The sequence below is a fragment of the Calonectris borealis genome, chromosome 24, assembly GCF_964195595.1.
Source record: "Calonectris borealis chromosome 24, bCalBor7.hap1.2, whole genome shotgun sequence".
Lineage (NCBI taxonomy): Eukaryota > Metazoa > Chordata > Aves > Procellariiformes > Procellariidae > Calonectris > Calonectris borealis.
Genome location: NC_134335.1, coordinates 6893812 through 6919373, shown reverse-complemented (window position 1 = coordinate 6919373; position 25562 = coordinate 6893812). Strand labels below are relative to the sequence as shown.

The 25562-nt window shown below is 43.9% G+C and overlaps 1 protein-coding gene across 1 annotated transcript in view; it reads right to left on the bottom strand.

Annotated features, from left to right (window-relative positions):
* The window catches only part of ARHGAP32 (Rho GTPase activating protein 32), a 258308-nt gene that overhangs the window by 45902 nt on the left and 186844 nt on the right, over nt 1-25562 (bottom strand). Inside the window, exons 11-13 of the mRNA XM_075173070.1 lie at nt 22663-22744; nt 16411-16461; nt 13658-13732 (exon numbers count right to left, since the gene is read on the bottom strand). Coding sequence (XP_075029171.1) covers nt 13658-13732; nt 16411-16461; nt 22663-22744 — 208 coding nt within the window. The remainder of the gene's footprint in view (nt 1-13657; nt 13733-16410; nt 16462-22662; nt 22745-25562) is intronic.

Genomic DNA, 25562 nt, shown 5'->3' with positions numbered 1-25562 from the left:
CCCAGATCATACAACCCGTCAGCTTCTGCTGCATTTGGGTCTCATTAGTCCTCTTCCAGAGAGAGGAGACTGCAAATTCAAAAGCTAACAGCATATCTGACCAGCAGCATTGATTGCTTTCAACATAATTTATTTGACTGAACACACACACACCTGTAACGATATGCACAAGGATTATCTGCAGTTTGAACTGTCTGGAGGTTTCTTTATGTCAATGAGAAAACGTGTATGAGAACCATGAACTATTTACAATGACAAAAACTGCCTCCATGCTCTTCACTGCCAAATTTGTTATTTATAATTGGGTAAGAACAATAACTGCAAGGTTAGCTAGATGCATAAGTATGTCACTTACCCACAGATAGCAGCATCTGGTACCAAGAAATCTGCGATACCTCCCAGGCCAAAGATATGCCCGATCTTTTCACAGACTCTGAGGCCGTAAGGGAGCATTAAGATACCATGACCTGACCTCCCCAACAAACAGAGCACAGGACATCTCTGAATTAATTCCCTGAAGTACAGCATACCTACCCTGAGGGAAGCAGTATATGGTCAGGAGATACAAATCAGTTAGCTGAAGGCTAACTGAGAAAGGAGAGGCGTTTCAAAGGTACAAGGGCTGACAAGGTCAATCTATTAATTCTATTAACATGTTTGAATTGTAGCTGGAAAAAAAAGCAGCGCTGACTGATACAGTCTTAGTGACAATGCAGCAGGGAAGGGCTTTGGTTGGGCAACACAGGGGCCTCAAGGGCTTGCAATCAGAGGTGAGGAAATAATAATAGATGGGGCTGTAGTTCAAAGAAAACAAGTTATCAGAGGCCAAAACTGGAAAACACGTGGGAGTTTAAAACAAAACAATAGAGATGAGGGCTCTTAGCACACAAGGCAGCAGTGTCAGCAGCTCAGGTGACAGGAAAGAGGTCACAAGGCCAGCAGCGGGACTGGGAGACAAGGGGAGCAAACTGGGAAATGTAGAGCTGTAAGAAAAATAGCAAGAGAGACACCTGCAATATCTTTTTTCTCTACATTTCGCTAAACCTCTATGTGTTTTAGCAGAGTTTAATGCAGTCCTTTTGCTTATCTCGCTTACCTTGGAGATTAACCATCCTCTTGAAAAATAATGTTCTGACTCAGGTAACTGTATCACTAGCACAGCTAATCATCAGACCTGTCCGTCAGGGAGACAGTGTTAGTCTTTCACCCATGTTCACTTCGGGATATGATCCTTCGACCTTGCAGGCCGAAGCACACACCACACCAAAATGTGCTGAGGCCTTCATGTAACGCTGAATTGGCACTAAAGAGAATGTAACGTGAATGTATCTCTAATACTTACACAATTCCTATGGTTTGATAAGAAACCCTATTTCAGAACAGCCCCAAAGGTGATGCACTGTGTCCCATGAAAGGTGTTACTGGTTCACAGATTTCTTATCTTGAACCTCCAGCGGTGCAGTAGCATTAAGGACAACCGGGTAAGTATCAACATCAACACCCAGGTAAGCATCAACATCAACACCCGGGTAAGCATCAACATCAACCAGGTAATTGTCTGTTAGATACTCTCCAGATTCTTGCAAATAAGGAAGAGAGGGGAGAACACTCAAGAGCCAAGATGCCACCTAACCCATGAAGTGACACCAGCACAGGTTCAACTGTACCTCAGCCATCCCCTTGCCCGGAGAGGTGGTAGATGCCCCATCCCTGGAAACATTCAAGGCCAGGTTGGATGGGGCTCTGAGCACCCTGATCCAGTTGAAGATGTCCCTGCCCACGGCAGGGAGTTGGACTAGATGACCTTTAAAGGTCCCTTCCAACCGAAACTATTTTATGATTCTATGATCTCTGCCAGAAGTTTCTCCAACTCAACGGTCTCCGGTGATGAAAATGCCACACATGCTCTGTCGGTAATTACTTGAGCTGCTAGCTATCCTTACAGATGGAGTTTCTTAATGGCTGACCTCAGCCATTAATCTAAACCAAACGTTTATTGTCCTGTCTACAGCAGCCATGGCTTCAGAGAAGTCAAGAATCGACTTGTTCTCAAATCATACTTATTTGAAGGAGAAGTGCCTGTGCCCTCCCTTACTCAAACACCGGCTGCATGCTGCACGCAGTATCCTTCTTTGATCAAAAGGCTTCAGAACAGTCTAAACGAAGTTGCAGCACGGCTGCTCGAGCCTCACCCACGCTATTTCTACTTCTGCTACAAATGGTAGCAGTGCCGCAGGAGATTTTCCAAAAACTTGACAGCAACACAAGCCAACCCTGAATAACATCAAGCGCTTCGGACACATGCATGCAGCCCAGAGCTTTCACGAGTCATTCAAACACAAATAATGCTTCAGCCCCATCCTGACATCAGCCAAACCAGGAGAACCGGCGTGACTGCGGCAGTCAAGTCACTCTAGTTTTGCATGGCAGCACGCTCCAGCTTGGGTGGTGGGAGGAGGCAAGCAATGAAAAAAGAACTGACATGAATCAACAAACAACAAAACTTGAATAATTAGGAGTTTGGCAGATGGAGCCCAATCCTGGAGCGGGAGGGTGTTTGCTCTTATGCAAGGCCTTGGGAAGACACTGGGAAGGAACGTTTTTATTCCATCAGGAAGGGACACGAGCAATCCATCTGGAATAAGGAGGAGACTCGGGTCAAAGCACACCACCTCCCTTTCCTTAAACCACACGGCACAGCCGTTACTTCAATCCTCAGTGTACAGACTCCTCTGAAGTATGCGGTACTCCCAGCATGACAAGCAACATTACTGCAGCTCTCCCAATCCCTTCACAACAGATGCCGATCTCCATTTTCACTAGCCAGAGGGCAGCTGTTTACAGCCCAGACCAGTTGCTTTCAAATTACAGTAACCTACTCTTCCCAGATCGATATCGGTCTGCTTCCTTTTCTATTTACAACCCTGACCTTCTACATTGTTTATACTTTAGCTATTAACACCTGCATTAAGCCCTGGATGATTTTGCCTTTGGAAGCAAAATTCCCACTCACCTGGAGTGGAAACAATATTGAAGACAACGGACATGAGCCTCACTCACGTTACAGTCACTTCATACAGCACCGGCAGGATAGAAGAGCTTTAAAGAGGATGAAAATGACATCTTCCCGATCCTCCTTACACAGGCAAAGAAATGTAAAAAAGCTTTGCTGAAAATGAAAATTGGGCCCAATACATTTAGGGATTTGCGATGAACTAAATCTGCTTTCTAAGACTTAGGAATGCAGATATTGTATTGTTTTGCCTGCTTTATTCTCTTCCTTTATCTTACCAGTCCAGAGCTTTGATTTCAAATGAGACTCTCTCATCATGCCTCTGTGGTGCCCAGAACAAAGGAGGTCAGGAAAGAGTGGAAAGGGAAGGCCTCCTGTCTTCCCTGTCATAAATAATAAGATCCTGCAGGGCATTTAGTCCTTAAAATGGACTATAGCCTCCAGGAGGTTTTCTGAACAAATATGAACAGACGAGCCATGGCTACTTGCACAGTGTCTACTGTGATCACGGTAACTACTCTCCCTGGGAATTTTATTTTTCAGAGTGTGCATTCACTGCCCCGGGGCTCCGGCAAACAAAGGACTAGCATTTTTAAATAGGAAGCCCCCTTCTCCTGCACAACAGCATCAATAATATTAATGCTTAGGAATGCATCCTACGTCCTCCAGGGCCAGTCTGGGGAGGGAGGGAAAACAAAAAGATAAAGTGATATGCAAAAACCTATTGAAATTCAAATTCTAGACATTCCCATCTGTCAGCTGCCTCTCTGGGAGCTAGGTATGAAATCTGAGCAGGAAGCACCGACCTCACATCTCTGCAACCCCAAGGACCGTGCGGGAGGGGGCCTGCAAGCTGAAATTCCTTCTCCCCTGGGATTTGGGTGGGAATCCTCACACAAATCACCCCAGACATGAAAGAGGCTCCCTTTAACAGCTCCGGCTTGCTACACACCCTAGGGCTAAGTCCAATAAAACAGTTTACAACTATGGACCTAGTGAGTAGAAAGGCACAACAGAAACCTGAAGTCAGAGATTAGTAAAAGGGAAACAGAAGTAAAACAATTAGCAGGGGGGAAGGGGGGGAAGTATGCGGCTTTAATCAGTCTTCGGCTGGCCAACCACCAAGCCAGGCAACCTGCCCAAGGGCACAGATCCCCGAGGATCTTCTCTCACAGCAGAAACAAACGGGTCTGCAGCCAGGGTGTCGGATGAGAGAGCGTCATTGGAAATTATTGAGAATCGGGTATTTTTTCATCTGGCTAAAAACACGATCCCAGGCTACCCCTCTCCAGCAGAAGTCATTTGAGAGCCTCGATTGCGTTGCCCCCGTGCAAGATCAGCTCTGCTCCGGGCACGATGTCCCGCGCCACACGCGCCCGTGCGCAGGACGCCTCACAGCACAGCCTGGCACCGCTGCGCCCAGCTGGGGGGTCCCACCTCCAGCATGGGCCAGAAAAGAAAAATCCTCATTCAAAGACATTAATTCCCCAAAACTGCAAATTAAACAGCCGGCAAGTTACTAAGCAACAAGTGGGCTCAGGAACCTAAAAATACGCTGCAAGCCTTACATAAGACGCTAACGCGAGGGGAAGAAAAAGCAGCGAGACCTCTCTTACCTTCCTCGCCCCGTCGCGGGCCAGCAAACCCCTCCGGCGGCCGCCCCCAAGCCCGGGGGTCTCCGGCTCAGCCGCCCGCCCCTGCCCGAGGAGGGGAGCAGCCGCGGGCGCAGCGGCAGGTGGCGGCTGGGCCCCGCAGGGAGCGCCGGCAGCGCGGCTCGGCCCGGGCGGTGCGCGGTGGGTGCCCGCCGCCTCTGCGGCTGCTGCCAGGCCCCTCCCCGCCGAAACCAGCCCCGCCGGCCCGGCTCCACCTCCCGCAGGTGCCTCCTTCCACGCCGGCTCCGCAGCCCCTGCCCGCCGGCGGCGTGTCCCCCTCCCTCCCCGGTGGCCCTTTGGACCTCGGCGGGGCAGCGGCCCCGGGTCCACCCGCGGACGAAGGGCAGAGGACGGGGAAGGGAGGGAGAGCAAAGCGCAGCTGCCTCTGGTTTCTCTCAGCAGAAGCCCTCGTCAGCCTCTGTTACAGCCGGACCCGGGCTTGCCACCCTCTTCCAGCTGGCAGTGCCTCTAGGAAAGCACGCTGCAGGCGCGAAGAAGGGGGCCAGGGGAGCGACGCTCGGGGTTATCCACGGCTTGCTTGTTCCTTGCACGGAGCTGAACCGCACCTTCGTGCCCCAAAAACCACAGAGGAACACCGCAGAAAGGGCCAAAGCCCCGTTTCGTAAAGACTGCAGAGGTTAGGGGTACGTCTGCGCCGTCATTTAAGCGCAGGTCTCTCGCTTACCGTTCGCGCTGCAAATCCTCAAGTCCGTGCTAAAAGGCTGTCTCGGCACGTCCAAAAGGAAGGCAGGGAGGTTGAGCATGCCTGAATGCTTCGATGGAAGCACGTCCAAACTTGCCGACTGGACATGGGCTGGGCCACACACACGTGAGCCCCATCTGCCCCGAGCTTGGGGGACAGCAGAGACACTTCGTACCTATGATGTCCGTTCCGTAAATCTAATTACAGTGCTAAAGAAATGATGCCCCCTCCCACTCTGAGGGGCTATTAAGCAACAGTTCGTGGCCGCATTGATCAGATCACTGAAAACAACCTCAATTAAAAATTCTCCAGGAGTTCTGCTATCTAAAAACAAAGCAAAATGACACGGATCGTTTTACAGTGACCTAGTTTACAGCCCCGCTCCAAAAAACAACCGTCTCGGCACACCACGCTCCAGAGCAGAAAGCACAACGCACCGTAACCCGCCTTTACCACCAGCTATGGCATCCCTGCTCCGCCACAGCAAGGCCAGCACCCAGCAGCAGGGACAAAAGCCAAGAGGGTGACAGGGCTCAGGACGCTTCAGCCAAGCCTTTTTCTAGTGCCACTGAAGCCGGCGGCGATACCTGCATTTATGGCATGCTTGAGGAATAAATACTGCTGCTGCTCTGTTTAACGGTGCTGACCCCGAGCTCCTCGGTTCGTACGAGGCTGCAATGCAGTTTATCAATCTCAGGGATTGCTGTCACGGTCTTTAAAATGTGGGCTCACTAGATAAGTTGGACAACCTCAGGGTCAGAAGGATTAAAGAGGAATCTGCTTCTATTTATGCAGACATCTCGATGATCAGGAGGGTAAAACTCATTTCTTTTGGTGTTCACAGTCTCTCCTCAAGCAAATGTGTTATTTTCAAAATTGTTTGCTGACTCATATCTCCAAATAATGCTTGTTCTCCAGCTGCTTGTTATACTTGGTATTTATTACTGGAATTGTTTTGCTTGGACAATGACCATACTATCACATTACTTTTTTCCTTAGCAGCCAAGCATGACTCCTAAATCCGGTTTTATACGTGCTTATGTACAATTCTGAATACAAAATCTTCCTCCTGGTACCAACTCACCATTCCAGAAATGTTCTTCCTATCGAACCCATTGATCAAAGTTGCTAAAATCCCAACACAAATGGGGAATGAATACAACAGAAGCAACGCTATTCAAAATTTAAGTGCAAAATGCACACACAACAAATCAAAATACCAAAACAGTATAAAGGACTGCAGAGTAGTAACACTATCAGCTACCCAAAACTGCCAGGATGTGTTATATGGTCCCGACATCAGGGTTTTTTTATTATTTTTAATGTAGGCCAGGCTTGTGCAGGCAGAATCCTACAAGGCTGATTAACCACCTTGTGACAAACTGTTCCAGTTCGCACAGTTCGCTGGTGCACAGTTTCAAACTGGGGCCAGAGATCGCACAATCCTATTTTTGCTCATCAGAGCAGGCATCTGCATAACAGCTGCATCACCAGTAATACAGAGCTCCCTCCACTGTAGATTTGGGTATTACCTTTGGGAGTTATTGCTCTGATGATCAACAGTGCTTGAGGAGATATTTTACTGTGTGGTGTACAATGGCACACCTTTCCCCCACCTGCACTTTGTTTCCTGTAAAGAAAAATACTTAATGCGTGTTACAAAACGCCTTTCTTATAGGAAAGAAACCTGAGCAACCAGGGATGTGGCTCCTCCGCACCTGGAAACAAGATGTCTGCGTTTGGCACAGCACTGCACCACGGCTAACGAGCTTGTTCACATCACCACACGGACGTAACTCCTCCGGCTCCGGAGCTTACGGGCTCTGCCCTAGTCAGGGGATCTTTGCCCTCCTCTGAACTGAACATACTGCGATGCCCTCTTGCTTCTCCTGAATCTCTCGATTGAAGATAATAAAATAATCTTCACATGTGGGTCTTATTTTCTGTTCCTAATTTCTTTCGCCAGACAGTTTTAAGGAACAAAAGCAAAGGAAAGAGATGCATTCTCCGCTACTTATGTGTTCATCAGCTTGCAGTGGAGCAGAAGAGGTAGGTAATGAATGTCTATTTTTTGAACACAGCTAACAAGCCCAAGCATTGGAAATCATAGACAAGAAGGCTCCATCCACACGCCTGTGACAAATTCAATCCTTAAAGCATTCTGAAGTTTAACCTATCCTCCAAAAGTTATTTAAGACAGAAGTACTGGGAAGGCAGAGTAACCTAAAAAATGTTATTAATATACCCCATAGCTTCTTCCACTTTCTGGTTTTGCAAATTTAACCACTGAAGGAAGCTTCAAGCCATTATTAGAAGTTAGGCAGCCAGTATTTTTCAATGCTGCTTTCTTACTCAGCTAGATATATCCTGCAATCAAATGCTCTCAAAACACAAAAAAAGAACCCCCCAAATAAACAAACCCCTCTTTTTTTTAAAAAAAGGGTTTTGGGGAGAAACTAAGGCTATAGATGAAAGCAGAGTGGGAGATTAAAAAAACAAACCCAAGAGAACAGCACACCATGCAATAGACTGCCATGGGATAACCTCAAAATGATTTGATTTGATTCACAGAGCTCACAGAAACCAGGTTTGACATAAAGGTATCTCATGTCACAGAGTACCTGGACAATCATGTGGTGACTCGCTCTTTTGGTGGACGTAGCCACGGTCTGCCATGGCTGGCCAGGTTTGCAAGAAAAATATTCCAAATGTTCCATTTACAAAGGTAAAAACACAGTTAGGAATGATGTAATACATAGCCAAGCGGGTAACAGAGGACTTTCACTTGCCTTTCCTTTAGCAAAAGCAAGTTCCCATGAGAACAAGTCAAAGGATTTGCTGCAAGCTTCCCACTGCAGTTACAGGATTAAATGCTGAAGAAGAATGAGCGCGGCACCGACACAAGCTCTTAAATGAAATCCGGCAGATGAAACTTCAGATCAGCAAAGTCTTCTGAATTAATCACAGACACAGGCTGATTCATGAGCCTGCGAAGCAAGTCCTAAAGGCCAGAGTAATGTTATGATCTGCAGCTTGCAGCAGTTCAAATCACTACCAGGGAGAGAGGAAGAAAGGGAGGGAGGACAGAGAGAGACGGAGAGACAGAGCGGGGCAGAGGAATAGCCTTGCCTTGGCTGCTTGTGCCGGATTTCTGGTGGAAACACGCTGCAGATCTTGTCCAAGCAGCGGACAATATGTGTTTCTACGTGTTCACTTAAGGATCCTCCCAAACACACGCTATAGCTGTGCCCAAACCAAGACCTTCTGAGAAAGCCAAACAAACATTATGGATTTGCCAGCCTATGTTCTCCAGCTCCGCTCACTTTTAACATTAATTTGTAGTTTCAGACAGACACTTTCTTGCAGATATAGCAACATCACCGATCCCTGCGGGCATCAGAGCGACAGCCAGATGGAGTCAGAGCCCAAGCACCGCTCCTTTGCATACCGAGAGGTGATGGTGTAGCTGCTCAGCCTTTGTCAACAGGACCAGGTTTTAATTGGAGATTTGAGATATGCACTGGCATGAGCCTTGATAAACCCATACGCCAGCGCAGGAAGAGATCAGAGCTCTGTCCTATCCTCTCAGGTTAAGGCTGCCTGAAAATATTTCTCAGCCACAACTTGGCTCCCACACTAATTTACAGAATTACTCAGGAGAAGAGAAGAGGAAAAACAGAGCAGAGCAAACTACCTTTTCCCATGATTTCAAAGCTCTCAGCATAACTGCAGAGTTTTGCTCAAGCCAACTATTATTAGAGTTAAGTCCCATTTTGACAGAGCTTGTGAGAAAGGAAAAAATATCTAGTTTAAAAATAACAAAAACCCCCAACCTGAGTAAGTGGAGAGCAGGCAGAGCGAGAAAGAAGCACAGAACATGTGAAAAGAAAGCTGGCCTTATTAATAGCACATCGGTGCCTCTGACACCCCTGCACTCAGCCAAGTTTTACCGCTTTACTTCACAAGTAGTCATCCTATTTCCGTGGATTCAACCTCTCAAAAAAAGGTTAACAGAAACACTAATACATCTCTTTCTTACCTACACAGTACACAGATCCATGTAATTATTTCTGAACTGATGCGTACCGACTGTGCACAGATCCATACCCCACGCTTGTTCGTTTCCTTTTCCAATTAAAATTCCCCAGGAAACACGGCCGAGACTTGTCACAAAATTACCTGTCAAAATTTGGGAAGCCTGAAGCTACTGTCTACGGGTTCAACTTCTTCAGAAAGCCTCAGAGGCTGCGAGTGACCACACACAAGGAAGAAATTGTGGGGAATACAGGAATGAACCCGTCTCTTCCCTCTACCTGCGTTTCGGGCATTTCCCCATGACTCCGGGATCCACGAGGCTGTAGTTACACCAGCAGTGCCTCCCGGTGGAGATGCGGGATGTGCCGATAGAAGATGTTCCTCAACTGGCAGAGCTCTTGACATAACCTAAGCTGGCAAAAGGGCTCTTCTGCCAGGACGGCTGTGCCTACACCCCGACTGGCTCTTCAGGGTGGGTTTGCTGGGGTTTTTTTGGCAGATAAGCTGTGTCAGCTCTGGGTGCCATCTTTTTCATACTTAAGCAGACTCAGCTATGCCAGGAAAAACATGAGTGCAAATCCGGGGTGGGAGACAGAGGCCTCATTCACTGATGCCCTGCACCTGCGCTGCTACTGATATTGTGCAAAGAAGCCAAAAGGTCACCAGAGCCATCACCTTCTTCCACTCGGTTTGCACTTGTGCGAGTGATTACACAGGGTACAAGGCAATGCTCATGTGCAATAACTTATCCTGGTAAACTACTTGCTTTGCACACATGACACTCGTTTCTGAAATTACAAAGGCTCCCCTTCGTGGGGGTTGGGAGGGCTTAGACAAGCAGGTTTTGTAACAGATTAGAAAACTCTCTTTTTACTTCAGCTAAAAAAGAAAAAAAGATATAAATGAAACAGCAGAACCAAACTGTATCCTTCTCCTCATCCCGGGGCCCTAGAGCCTGCCCTTCTGGTTTAAGCCAGACTTCTCTCCTGGTCTTCCCCCAAACCACGGAGCCTCCTCCCTGCCAAGCTTGCTCTGCCTCTGACCCTGCTTCCCCGGGACCCTTCAGGCACAGCAGTAATATCCAGATCCCTTCTCTTCCACAGGGAAAACTCCACGCTTTCAAATCCAGGCTCTTGAAGAAAATGTCAACCAATTTACTCACAAATACCTGACTCACAAATTCCACAGTACCTAGGAAATGTTACAAAAATATCTATTTGTTCAGATTGCAAATACTGCATCAACTACAAATGTTACCTAAAATGTTACCTAAAACTCCATAGAGTCCGTGGGTAAGAAACACAACCATGGGTGCTAAAAACATACTGCCAAAATGTATGCTTGGTTCTTACTACTACTGTCAGAAAACATCTGCACTGTTAAAGGATTAAGAAGGAAGAAAAAAATACATTGACTTCCTAATGCTATGTATCCTTAGGAACTTATTTGAAATACTTAAAATTTTTGCTCATCTCTCACTTAGGAGCTCGCCAAGATTTATAGATTTTATTTAGGTGGACAGCAAAAGTACTTCAGATGTGCCAAAGAAGGCTAAATTCAAAAGCAAGTTACATATAAAAATCAGTTCTCATAATCAGAGGTTCATTGCAGTGTGCAGGAGAAATAATTGACACTTTTAAACTTTGAGAACTTTTTTTAAGCTGCATGTAAATCCACTACTTGTCCCAGTTTGGTAAAGGACCCCCAAAACTGCTATTCACTGGCATCCGCATCCGTATGTACCTGCAACTCTCCTGCAGCTTCCTAAAATGATAAATTATGGAGCAACCTCAGTAATCCTCAGGTGGCTTTTCACGCAGCTCTAGAGGAAAACGTACTTGCCCTCTTGCAAAAGGGGAATGGGACATCTAGAAGATAGTTCACAGCTTCAGCGGTGCAAATTGTACTGGAAATGCTGTGCCTCGATGGCTGGCTGTGGGGAAAGCCACGGGGGCTTCTGTGCCCCCCCTCCGTGGGGAAGGGAGCACTGGAGCAGCAGACCCAGATACAGAACCTGCCTGGTTCCCCCTCCCAAGCCACTGGTGAGAAGGCAAACCAAAACACGCGGCTCGGTGCTGCTTGGCTTACTACAGCAAAATGCAACTTTTGCTGAATTCACTCCCCCAGAGAGGGCTGGAGAGACACTCTTTAGTCCGCAGGACAGGACATCCGTGCTGCTGTTGGGATGCTCACACATACCCCTGGGGCATACTTGCCCGATGGACACAGAATCTGTAATTTAGAGGTTCTGCCAGTATCTGTTCCTAGCACACAGGCTCTAGGGAGCTGTTCTCTCAAACTCATACTTTTCCGGCAGAATCACAGATTTCGTGGTGCGACTTTCATAGAAGACCAGATGAATTCTGTATATAGCAGCATTTCCACAGATCAGCCCACAGTTCTCATCCCTTTCTATTTCTGCCAAAAAACGGGAAGGAAAAAAAGAAGGGGAAAGAATCACTGAAACAAGGGAGGGAGAGCGAAGAGAAAGGAAGACTCCAAGGAAATGAAAACCTAACAGGAAAACGCTGCTGCAGTTCTGATTTGTACTTCAATTCTGTACATGAATTTAAAGACCTAAAAAGACTAACCACTGCAATAGCACGTCTTATAGCTGTGCGCAGTCCTGGGCAGTCATGGCAATAAATCCCTTTCTCCTAAAAACAGGTAATTACTGGAGCAATTCAGATTAAATAAGCACTTTATCACAAATCACTGCACTGAAAGCAAGCAATGCAACATAATTATGGAAGACTAAGCTTGACATTCCTAACGCATTCCAAGATGCAAACTACCAGCAAAATAAAACTGCTAAAAAACTTTCTTTTTTTAAAGGAAGCATACAACACTTATTACAGGAGTAAAATAAAGCCTTAAAGCCTAGTTAAAAAATAAATCTGCCTTTGGTGACTTTAGAAGGTAACAATGGAAATCCAGACAAGGATTTCAGCAGAGGCAGAGCTTTACACACAGGCAACCACAAGAAGATTTGCAATCAGCTGGAATACAATTAGAAAAGAAGCGCTACCAAGCGCTTAAAATCACTGAACTGCACCAACATTAGCCTCCTTAATGAACTGAAACGTAATACCAGCGTTGTGGACAGCAGGACCCAAGTGAGCTCTGACTGGCTGTATTTATTAGCATCAATATCAAATATCCATTAACCTATTCATTTTACCCAAAGAATAGATTGGGATGATCTCTGTGAAAGGCACAGTTACCCTGCAAATTCATTTCAATCTCAATCCAAAGGCACTAGATGAAACAGAGGGACATAAGGGACGACACGTTGTCTGGACACTTTGCAAGAAATACGACATGCTGCCTGCCTTACTGTAAAGCCCTGATCTAGCCTGCTGGAAAACAAAACTTATACAGTTTGCTACTCAGTCTCTCCTAAAATTCCACTTACATTTTCTTTCAAAGCACTTAGGAGATCCAGGAAAACAAAAGTTCAGGTACGATTTAACAAAACAAAAAAAATTTGAAATGTCTGTTATCAAAATACCGCTCAATAACTGACGATCAAATTGTTTAAGTACCTAAAATGTACCAGAGACATATCTCAGTTCTTTAGTTCCACTGCAACACTTTAATTTTACCTAATGTTAGTTCTGAAAAGCTCTAGCGACGTTGTCATGACAATAACAACACAACACAGTTGGTTTTTTGCTATCACTGTGCAACTGGGTACGCATTAGGGTCATTTACATTGCCATAAAACTATAGTATTTAACCACATTTCTTTTCTCTCTTATTCAAGCAAGTTCTCTCCTCCAGAACATGGTCAAATAGGGTTTGGCACACCCTTTGGATATAACTTTCTGAGGCACAAATTGAAAGCCTGGGAAAAGAAGAACACTCTATATTTAGAAATTCAGCAGTCGGGGGGGAAAAAGCAGCAGCTAATCTATGGCACACAGACTAATAGCCACGTAGCCACCGACACTGCAGAGCATTCACACTGCGAAACCCAGCCTTGCCAAGCAGTGCTCTTCAGATCTGCGCTCACTGACTTGAATGAAATCAACTTGCAGAAAATTTGCCTGCGAGAAGGCGGGTTCTTAGAATAAGGCATTGGCTTTTCTAGCCATCAGATATTAAAACAAAAAAAGAAGAAGAATAAACTATTTCAGCTACATCTAGCTTCTGTAACCAAAGCTAGGGTGTTAGTAAATGGTTATTGCTATCACGTACAGTATTAGACTTGGTTAGGACACTGAGAGACTAATTGTACATAATGGGCTCTACCTGAGCTCAGCTGGGACTGGTTCAGAGCCTCTGTAACATATGCAGAACCTGGCTTTACACTATCCATCTCCAAATCTGCACATAATTAAGGTCAGGTGGGAAGAGGGCAGAGGGACAGACAGAAGGCAAGAGAAAGGTCAAAGTTAAATTCAAATATCTTCTGGAACAAACTGCAGGAGATGAACAATTTAATTTGTAGAGACACCAATTAGAGAAACAGTGCTGGAGACATCCAGATTTCAGTGTTACGCATTCTAAGGTGTTGCTTCTCTGGCATGTTCTAGACCTGAAGTATTCTTAACTAGCAATGCCTATGTGCAAAAAGAAGTCTAAGTGAAGTGATCTGCCAAGCTCACAGGATGAAGAGTAAAAAAAAATGAGGTGAGATGAAATAAGCTGAGTAAACACCCAAATCCCAAGAAAACTTGAGCTGCTCAGGATGGAAGTGGATGCTACTGGTACCTGAACAACTGGGCTTAAAGCTGGCTCAGGTGTGACCACAGCATATGCAGGCTAATTCTCAATCCCAGTGCAAACACACATCTTATGTACACATATCACTGAAAACAGAGTTTTCACTGTAAGAAGAGTTTAAAAAATTATATAAAATAGATCTCAATTTAGGTTGGCAAATGCTAGTGATTTTAAACATAGCTGCAACTTGCACAATAGTGGTCTTTGGTATGGCTGGGAGACTCAAGATTTAGAGTGCATTTTCAGAGGCACTCTGTCCCAGTTTCAAAAACATATTTCAGCCCTTGCCTCCCTGTTCAGATCTCAGCTCGTTTTATCTGGGGAAACCGAGGGCCAGAAAAGAACTTCAGTGTCTAAAAACTGCTTCATGAGCCCAGAAAGTAACTTGCCCCCAACACCAGCAAAGTCTGGACCTCAAAGCTTCCAAACTTAAAAAATACATAAAGTATCTTCCTAAATTACTAGTAACAGGAGACGTGCGACCATTATCCGTGGTACACAGAAGTATTATAAACAAGAACCACCGGCGCAGACCACAGAGGAGTGCTCAGGCATGTGAGGGATGTGGCACATGATCTCGCCAGTGGTGCTCCGTGCGTGGCCATAGCCAAGTTTCTGGTCTCCGTTGCAATTACATGACTCACAAAAGGACATGGCTGTCAAAAGAAATTAATCTCACATGAAAAACAAGCAGAACCGCTAATAAGCCTTATACCTTTGAGCAGCGATATTACAGCTGCTCTAGCCTTGAACTCTTCCCTCTCACAAACAGCTGAAGAAGGAGGGTGACTCTGAACGCTAACCTTTCAGGTTTCATTAAGTAACCAGAAATCTGGCCATTCTTTGTTTTCATGTTAAAAAGGGCAAAAAGCCCAATCCTGCCTTTATCATCTTAACTGCTTCTGATCCTTAGCAGGAATGGTTCTTCGAAGGGCTCATGGATTCAAGGAACTTGACCGTAAAACAGGAAAAAACTAAGAAAAACCTTTTCTCCATACCTGTATGTCCAAAGGAAACTCCTTGGATCTTATCAGCGTTCACTATTCTGACTCCTCCCAAACTTTTTGGCAGGTTATTTGTTTATCAGTGGATATAGCCAGTCATGGCAATAAATTTTGCCCTCCTTCTTAAAAACTCTACCCCAGTTTAAATATTCCCTGGCTTTTGCTGTTGGTTTGGATATGTGCAGTGGAAGAAGCCTCACCACACGCACTCTCCATGATCGTATCTGAAATACAAACCCCGTTCTCCCCTTCCCCTCTGAAGTCTCTACCTTTCTGTCCGAAGAGCACCTGATGACGTTGGCACACGCTCAGGAAGGTGCTCGGAAAGTTGAGCCTTCACACCAGAAACGAGAAGTTTGCTGTCAAATAACATTCTTCTCCTGGAGGAAGTAGCGTGGATGGGAACCACGTGCCCGTTTCCCACGTTGCAAGGCTATCAGGGCAGTCTCTATGCCAACAGGCTGGAAGTGTGTGTGTGCATGGGGAAAGCACATATATACACACATATTGCATCTTTTGTTATACGTATCTATCTACAGTATTTGCATATCCAGTTTTAAGACTGATTTATGAACTCCAAACAACATCCCAGGGGGGAGTCGATATGTGTAAATGAGGCCTTTACTGTAAAAAAATGTTAAATCTATGGAGACAGTCTCCAGTTGTACCAACGCTAGGTTATTGCTATGAGGTTTAGATTAGCACTAGCAGGATCTAAAAAAGACCATGGCAACACGAAGCAGGACTCTCGGGATAAGTAAGCCACTGCCACGTAACTTCGCAGTTACACTTTAGGCATTGTGAGACGCTAAGCACAACCAGCATTTTCTGATCTTTTTTAAAAAAAAAAAAAAAAAGAATCTTTGCTTCTGAAGATCTTTGCTTCTAACAAACTTTCAGAGCCATGTTTAATTCCTCTCCGTCACCCATTTTTAACTTCTCTTTCTTCCAAACTGCCATTCGTATTTGGTTGCCTGGCACTTAATTTGTTTCAGTTATGGTTTTATCGATTGAAAATTATTCTAACTCTAACCCTAACAGAAAAGAGTTAGAATCAAGTTTCTCTGTTTCCCTGCTGGATTGTTTTATGTCCAAAGAGCTTTTAAAAAGGCATGTTAGACTAAAGGTTTGTTTTGTTTTCCCTGAATATCCTTCAAAGCATCAGTGCTACTGACTTACATGTACAGAAGAAGGAAAAAAAAAAAATAGAGAGACACAGAGAGAGACAGGGAGAGAAAGAGTGAAAGAAGAAAAAAGGAATAAATGAAAACGTACAAGGGGGGAAGTAGCTCCAGGACGCTGGACGGGCTCCGTGGGCAGGGGAGACTGGGAAGGTATAATTAAAAAAAGAAAAAAAAAAAACAAACAAAAAAAAGTTGGTTAAAACACACACCCATTGAAAACGGGGTAATTTCATATAAAGCTCAGCTAGGCTATACACAGCGCAAAATACGACCACAGACCCAATCCTTCAAGTTGTTTGGTGCTTTATTCCCTAAACACTTTGGAAATTTATTAGGATCCAAAAATTCCCCACCCAGTGTGTCCCAGCTCAAAAAAAACCCAAACGTTTTGCATGTTTGAACTTTTAGCACAAGGCCCATCCCTGCTGAGCAACACAGCGAAGCATAGGATTTGTTTGCATTACTTTCGATGTCTGCTAAGCATGTGTTTATGGTTAAGCCCACGCTTAAGTACTTTGTTGAATCAGAAACAGGGCTGGAAGATGTAACATTTCTTTATATAGATGGACAATGCCAACCACTTACAAAAGAAAACGACTCCCAGATTTGTAAATTTACATTTTGCGTAATTCGGTGCCTTACAAATTTAGCTTTCCTCCATTTCTAATGGTGCTAAAGCAGACAACTGCTTTATCTTATTTTTCATTCTATGCAGAAAGAAAAAAAAAAATTGTCTCAGAGCTATGTTTTCCTACTGACAAATCATTAATTGCAGAGAAGGCAGAGGCTTAGCTCTTGCTGCCTCAGCCCCAAGTGTTTGCTCTTTTTTTTTGGATGGAAGAGAGAAAACACAAGTCCAGGAAATAACTTCCCCACAGATCAGACCAGCTCAAATCTGGGGTTTAAGCAAGTTGGCATTGTCCTGCTGAAGCCTCCATTGGCACACCCAGCCCACTGGGCTGAACCACGGTGGCTTTCAGAGCCTTGGAGAAAGACCTGCAGCACATTTCAAAGGCGTGTGCAAGTCTCCTAAAGGAGTCGTTTTTACACTCACATTGTTGACCTGCAATCTCCACAGGAGCTAAGGGAACACCATTTCTTGAAGGATTGGTCCTTAGGTCTGTCAATACTGAGAGCACATTTTCTGTCTTCTGCACCAAGAACTGTACTTGGCGGCCCTGAGCACGTGAGTATGTTTACGCCCTGTCTGCTTCCATGCTGGAAATGGATACCTGTCTTGGCTCAATAAAATTTTCATTTAATTTAGCTTTAATGAGACAGTTGCATGTTGAACACCAAAACAACCGGTTTGTTTATGTAAGGTTAATGAGACTGGTACTAATTACATACATTTTATCTTTCTATATTTTCCTTATAAAAACATTAAGCCATTATGCACTCATCAGTGTCAAATGGCTGTTCAACCCAGGCATCGGCAGAATATAAGTTCTATTTGCACCTTATTCTTCCTGATTTTTATTTTCATTTAAAAAAAACCCCACAATCTTTTTTGTCTGGGGATTAGCAACTAGCCTGTTTCAAACCAGGCATGACCTCTTAAGAGCGTTACGATCGCAATAGCTCTAATACAATGCATGTAACTCAGTTTGCATTTTGCAGTTAAAATTAATTCATTCAGGGCTGTACCAGAGTCTTCAGGAGGTCAGAACAGAGCCTGTTGCCTGACCCAGACCTAAATTTCAATCCTCCTGAAGTACAGTGGATTATCTGTATCTGGCGTATTGACCCAGATTTTATGTTTAAAAAAAAATTATTCATTTACAACAGCTTGTAATACTAACAAGTACCCTTTAATGTGTCCTTAGTTGCATACCATAAGAGTACATTTACCTGTTAAATCTAAATTAAATGAACGGATGAGACAGGAATTTGAAAAATCCTCCATAAAGTTGGGCAGAGCTGCTGGGGTTATTCATTCTTTTATCCCAAGGAAGACTGAGGAATTGGTGAGAATGACCCCCAAAGTTTTAAAAATGCTTATTGTTTATAAAAAAAAAGAAAGGGAAACATTACCTTCTTATCCCCCATTTCTTCACTTAAGCTCTAACTGTCCCACTGCCAACTGCATCTTTATTCTTTGTTTCCCCACTGAAACCAGATGCTCCCCAGCAGCAACCATGTTTAGAAACCTTCAAACAAATTATCATGCCAAGGCACACTCCAGTAAAGAATTGGTACACAGCAAGACGCTACTTGACAGCAAAAGACACGAAACAAATTGCATGCATGAGGTGAAGCGTGATATGTTATTTTAATTATTGTTAAACTACGAATATCCAGAATTATGAGAAAGAATGGACGGAAAGAGGTAGCCGAGATGCTGCTGTTAACTATGCCAAAATGATGAGCGGGAACAATACAAACACACGCACACACGCACACTGTTCCCAGAAAAGACCAACCAGAGATGGACAGCAGTGAATGAGAAGAGTAAACACAGCCACAATCTACAGGCAATTCCCAAATGTTCACTTAGACGGAAAAAACAAAACAGCTATTCACTGTTTTCCTTCTAAGCAGCACAATGAATATTTAAAAGATTCACTTCTCACCGAGTATCTAAAATTCAAATGGAACCTTTCATCCTGTATCTCTAAATACCTTTATAAATACAAGCTGATTTCATCTATTGTAGTACTGAATTTCAGCTAAACTGTCAGTAAATAGTATTAGCTATGAAATATCAGATATTGATTCAATGTAATAATTTAGGCTAAGATTTTATCAGTAGAGTATTGTATCTGAGTAAGAATATAGGAAGAATTTAGAAAAAAGGCAAGTGCTGAAGAAAACTGGGATTTGGTGAGCCCACACTACCTTCCTGGATCTTTACAGTGTTTTTTACATAAATAGAAACAGTCAGGATATCAGTTTGCATCCCACCTGAAAAAAAAAAAGGCATTTTCTTACAGCACTGAACACGAAAAAAACGGGGCACGGGCTAGTACAATACTGAAGGGAAAATACCACTCAACAGGTAATTTCCAGGACCTCCTAGGCACCCCTTCTTCTCCTCGATTCACTTTCTCATGTGTACGAGGTTTGAAAAAGGAAAACACTAAGCAATTTTGTTAGGCAATAATGAACCTGACTTTAATTTTCAGGCGATAGCTTGTGCACGCCTGCATGCACACATATATATACATCTCTGCAAGCGTACCTACCCCTAGCAAAATCGGGAGATGATAGCTTTGACAATCCAAACTTCATTGTCAGATATATTTCAGAGGTGACTCGAGGCAAAACCAATATTCTTTCTTATTACTTTGACTTTTCAGAATTGAATAAAATGGACAGTTTTCCTGTAGGGTCCATTTTCTTTCATTTATCTCAGGCACTGGCTGCATTATCACTGGTGTAAGCATAGACTTCCACAGTCAAAGAAAATACTGTTTCTAAAAGCAGAGTTTGCACTTAAACCCAGCCCTCCTCTCCCATTCCCTGTGTTTCATTTGCATTTGAACTTCAGTCACTATTTGTACTGCATTATAGACCATTGCAATATTTTATGGTTCTATTAAAATACTATTCCCATCACTTCTGCAAATCAAAACCTCTAATTACAAATAATAATAAAAACGCAGGGCAGGAAGTTCTGCTTTTCATTAGATTACTCAACCCAGCCAAATCTATGGACAAATAAACAACACAAGGAGTTCTATGTTGGTAAATTCCTTCATGGCAAAGAGCTTTATGCTGCAGATACAAAATGTCCTAGATGCTCTACACATCATATTTTGATTAAAGAAAATAAAGTTTGCATGTTGATAAGTATGTCTTATCAAGCCCAAATCTAAAACTTCACATTAATTCTAGATTAAATACCCTGCTAATGTCGAGTAAGGACAAAAGCTCCAAGTGGTTCCTTTTAGAAAAGTCTCTATTCCTTGGGAAAAGCCAATCTGATGTTGCGAATATAGGTAAAGGGAGAAGATTAATTGCTGTGGATATTTAAGTGTACGAGGAATACCCTATATGTTTAAGCCGTAGATTAGGATACGCTAAATGCACAGAATATGGGTGAGGAAAATGCAAGCTCTTCTGCATTATCCCAGCAATGCAGTTCCTAGCGAGGCTCTGGAGGAACCCCTTGGGAAGATCCGATTATCACATTTCGCAGCAGTGCTACTTAAGCCGCTCCGGGTGCTCCACCAACTCATTGCTGCCCCTGCGCCACCCTCCCGGACTCTGCTGACAAGGCGTTCGGCTTGTGCAGCTGTGTGGTAAGCCAGCCCGGGAAACTGAAACTCCTTCCTCCCCCCTTCATCTTCTCACCCCTTCTGTATTTCATACATCATTTTTTCTTCCGGGCAGATAGGTTCCTCGAGTTCTCCAACATCACATTCAACATGCCTTAGCTATGGGAACCTCCTCCCTGACTGCTTCTAGCTCCCTCCAAGACACAACTTCCATAACCACCGAGGAAGAGTCTTCCAGACTTCAGCCTCCACCATACAAGTACTGTTACTTCCCGAGGTGGAAAAAATAGAAAGCATAATGCCACAAAGAAATGGTATCATAAATTCTGTGTGCAAAGGGAGGGCAGGGGAGGATTGCAGAAAGAGCTGCAACATTCGTTCCAGCAATCCTTACATCTGAAAGCTCATTAGCGTTCTTCTGGAGTGGTCTTTTGCCTGTAATTGTACCCACAGAACAACGACCAGGGAAGGTCAACAGGGACAGCCTCGTGACTTTCAACAGGCAATATCTTTCAACTTACTGCTTTTAATAGGACGTGGGCTTTTGGTATCAACTTTGTAACAAGCATTTCCCAGGACTGAAAGAGGAAATCCACCCCCTAGCGCGTTGTTAAAGCCGAATAGAATCTATTAATTTATGCTGCTTCATTATCTCTCATTAAAGCAGAGCAAGAAACTACTCACTAGCAGCTCATGACATTTAATTGCCTGAGCCGTATTTAATAATAAACACTTGCTTATGATTGTATGTATCAGCCTGGCCTGCATTTAGATTCAGAGTTGCCCCCGTCTACGTGCTTTAGCTGACAGAGTACAGAGAAGTGACCGATCACGGTATTTAGAGATCAACTTCAAACAAAAGGCAGATACCGGCTTTATGGAATGACCACCTGCTGCAGCGCTTTGGATTGCTAGTGACCTCCGTGGCACGGATTCCAGCAAATACATCTGCATCTTCCCAGGAATCACAAAGGCGATACCAATGGCTGAGAAAACGACTTCCCTCAACTGTCAGCTCTTCGAAGCACGCAGATTAACACAGGGCGCTGATAGCTTAGGGTGCTCGTGACTTCTTACCACCGAACCAAAAGTTCCGAGCTGTACCACAAGATCTGATAAAATGCATTTCCCTTCCTAAAAGTCAAACTTTTGAATCGCATCTATTTGTTTTAAACTATCAAGTTAGCAATCTTGTCAGATAAGGAACACCATTAAAATAGAGAAAATAGATGAAAAGAACACCAGTTAACCAGCTTTCCAACTCAACTTGCCGGCTGCGTAATGTTTTAAGAAAGCAACTTCAAACTGCTTCTCTTGATACAAAAGACATACAGATATATCTTTATATATATGAATACACAGATGTATTTTTAAAAAAATGGGAAGAATAAAACAAAAGTTTCACCACCAGTAAATTCTGCAGGGATCTCAGTTATGCCAGCACATCTAACTGCAATCACTTCCAGTATATACTAGGATGACAGCAGAATCAGACCCAAGATCTCATTTTCTATTTATTTTTCCTTTCATCAGCAGAGCGTGGTACTAATTTGCCTGTATTTCATGCCATACAAAACTGTCCAGAAGGCAGTAGGAAGGAGATGGAGTCAGGTACTCAGAGCAGAGCAATTAGGATTCCAAGTTCTCTTATATCCGACTTTCTCCATCAATCCCCAAACAGAAAGAAGCTGCCAGTACCTAATTAATTTATTCCATCTAAGTCAGGATAAACATTTTTGGGTCGCCTGTATGTTCCCTATGAAAAAACCTAACATACAACACTCCCTGGACACTAAGAAATGGGATGTCGCATGGAATCACTAGTTACAGACTCCTGAAGGAATCTTAAATTCTTAGACGCTTAAAATCTTTCAAATCACGCAGGAGATGGACACTGATACTAGCTTACAACACACCGCAGATGAAAGACATTCAACAGTGGCAACTATTCAGAGAGAGGTAATGTGTGGATGATCAACACATAGAAAGGATAACACGGTATGTATAAAGGATGATCAACACACAGAGTATAACATGATATGTATAAAGGAGATATTAAACATGGAACACCAAAAAGATAACTCCTTTTTATTTCGCTGCAGCATAAAACTTAATATACATACCTGGTTTTGGCACAGAATTGGTCACGGACTGTGGAACTTTGTCGTTAATTAGCTCAACACACTCACTAGGAAAAAATCCAACCTGTAGTAAAAACAGAAAGAGAGGCAGAATATTGAATGCAGTGTTTTTAAGATCTGAACTGTTAAACCAGCAACTGTTAAACATTTTCCTCAAACTCAGCTTGCCTGATGCTCCATAGCATTATCCAACATAAAATGACCAGTGTAAGAGAAATAATTTTTCAAAATGATGCAGCCAAAGATGCTACAAACCAAATAATTAGTTCTGTAAAATACGGTTGTAAGTCTGTTTTCTAAGCTTGGTACACAGGACAGAGACACTCAACTTGCAACAGAGAGGGGAGAGGACAAGTGTGTCACAACCCTTAAATCTCAAGCGGAACTCGAGAGAGAGACAGAAAGACTTCAGCTGGGTTTCCTGCACCTGGCTGCACGTATGTAACATGAAATTTAATGAAGAGAGCAAGATGTTTCAGCTCTTAGCATCTCAATTATCTGTACTCAAATCTCACCAACACTTGACCTTTTTCCACCGTCAAAATACTATATTCACAAGCACTTGAACATTTTATTCCTTTAGAAATCTGAAATCAAATATGGGTCAATGTATTTGCATGTCTGGATGGTCCCATTACAGAAAAATGCATATTTTTGTATGGTAAGTTAGAAGACACTTTGAATGCACAAAGCTCTCTGCTGTGTCCTGGCCTTACTGCGTGTGCTTGACCTGATGAGCGTGGGTAATAAGTGAATACTCCTGAAGGATTCAAATTAAGCGTGTTCAAAAATCTTGCTAAAAAAGTGCAATGTGGTTTTAGTTAAATTGAATTCAGTTCAATCTTAGAACTGAGAAGCGGTTTAATAAAATATACATAGAGCAAAATGAGTTCTACATTTGTAAGTAAGAACCCAGTAATTTGACCAGAAATAAACACAAGTATTTTTAGAAGAAACAGCATAATGTAGCAAAAAAATCTCTAGCAAGAGCCAGAACTCCTGGTATGTATTCTTGTATCCGCTTCTGAACATGGACAAGCCAGTGCACCGTTGCGCCTCACTTTCCCTATCAGCAAAGAACAAGGGAGAATAGTGCCACATATTCATTACTGAAAATTGATTTGAGAGAACAGCTGACAAACATACTGCACGGGCTGTTTAACCGCTATCGTTTAGCTGTGTATCTGCTAATCAAGCTGAAACAGAAAGAATACTCCAGAAACGAACCCCAGAGGCAAGACTCTCCTTAGCAAATATTTGAAGATGCTTCAAAAGCAATGACCCACCCTGGGCTACCACATAGCGGTGCTATGCAAAAAATGCTGACAACCACTGAATGCAGCTTCTTCTCTGCTGCCAGCATCACTGAACGAAGACATCTCCAAGTGCCCAATTCACAGCAAGGTCCTGTGACTCATTATTTTCAAATGCTAATTTGCAGCGTTCCTGCACTGACCTTTAACACAGCATTTTTCCCTGCATCCCCTCTAACTCAGAAATGCTGGAGAGACTGTCTAAAGCAGCGTAAGGGTTAAAGACTAGAGCATGGGGAGGATCTTAATGTTTTGTTGAAATAGGATGTGCCTGCAGAAGTTCACATGCCACTCAAAGGTCTCCGTATCTGGGGAGAAGTGAAATTATTTCCCTCTCACTGTTTAAGGATTCAGGCTAAGATGTGACCAGATGGGAATTTTACACTTCCCAGCATCCCAACCTTCTCCCCACTTCACAGCGTCTTCCTTCTTACTCTCGTCCCAGGTGAAAGTCGAGCCAGACCAACTTTTGGCAACTTTTATCCTTAGTCCGTATTTCCAGACCTTTTTCTCTCTCATATCCTCACCCAACACAGCTTCTGTATCGTGACATGTAATTCAAGCCCCACCACCCTTCCGAGACACCCCGCCGAAGCCAGCAGCAGGATTTCCCGTCCCGCGTCAGGCATGTGATTCGGACAGCTGAAAGCATCAAGTCACTTTACGCAGCCATGGTCTGGTCAAGTGCTGCAACAACGCATGGCAGAGAGCCAGGGGACGGGCCCCAAGCTCATCTAAACGGGCCAGGACTGCTGCCAGTCGTCTTTGCACGTCTATGAAATGCATTGGAGCCACAAGGCAGTCAGCGCTGTGAGTCTGGCAAACAGTCCCTTCTCGATTTATTCTTCTTGCACAATTCCCTTTTGTCTCCAAGGAAAAAAAAAAAAAAATCTCCTTCCTACTCCAAGTTGATTTTCACCCATAAACCTCCAAGCAATTTAGCAGCAGTGTCATGCGTGGCGTGTCCAGGTAAACACTCCAGACTTTGAAACTATTCCAAATTCCCCAAGGGAAGCAACAGTTAACAGCAACACCAGAAAACGACTCCTTCCCACACCTCCAAAATCCAGCAAGGCAACGTTTTGTCCAAGTAAGAGGACAAACTGTAATCCATCATACTTAATGTTAAAGACTCGGAATATGCTTTTTGTTAAGACTATGACAGCACGGGAACAGAACTTGTAGCAGCAGCACTATGGGTCAGTAGACCTCGCTTCTCTGCTCTACGGTTCCCTGTAACGGGGACTGGCCTGTGCATTACACTTCTGCTCAAGCAGCTCACAGAACGGAAGAACCCATCCAAAAACCAAGATTATCTATGGCTTCACCCAACCACTCACTCAGCTGGGCGTGCCAATTTTGCAAGGAGATGATATCCTGGAGTTATATAATGCAGTGGTGTTTTTTGTGCAGTTTATAGATAGAAACATGCCGATGAGCACCAGAAAACCAGCGTGAACACTAGTATCACACACCGGGGCCCTTCATCAGGCAGCTCATAGCCCAGTGACGCTGCTTTCCTAGGAGATGTTGAGAAACGGGCCGATTGGTACATACACAAAAAGTACT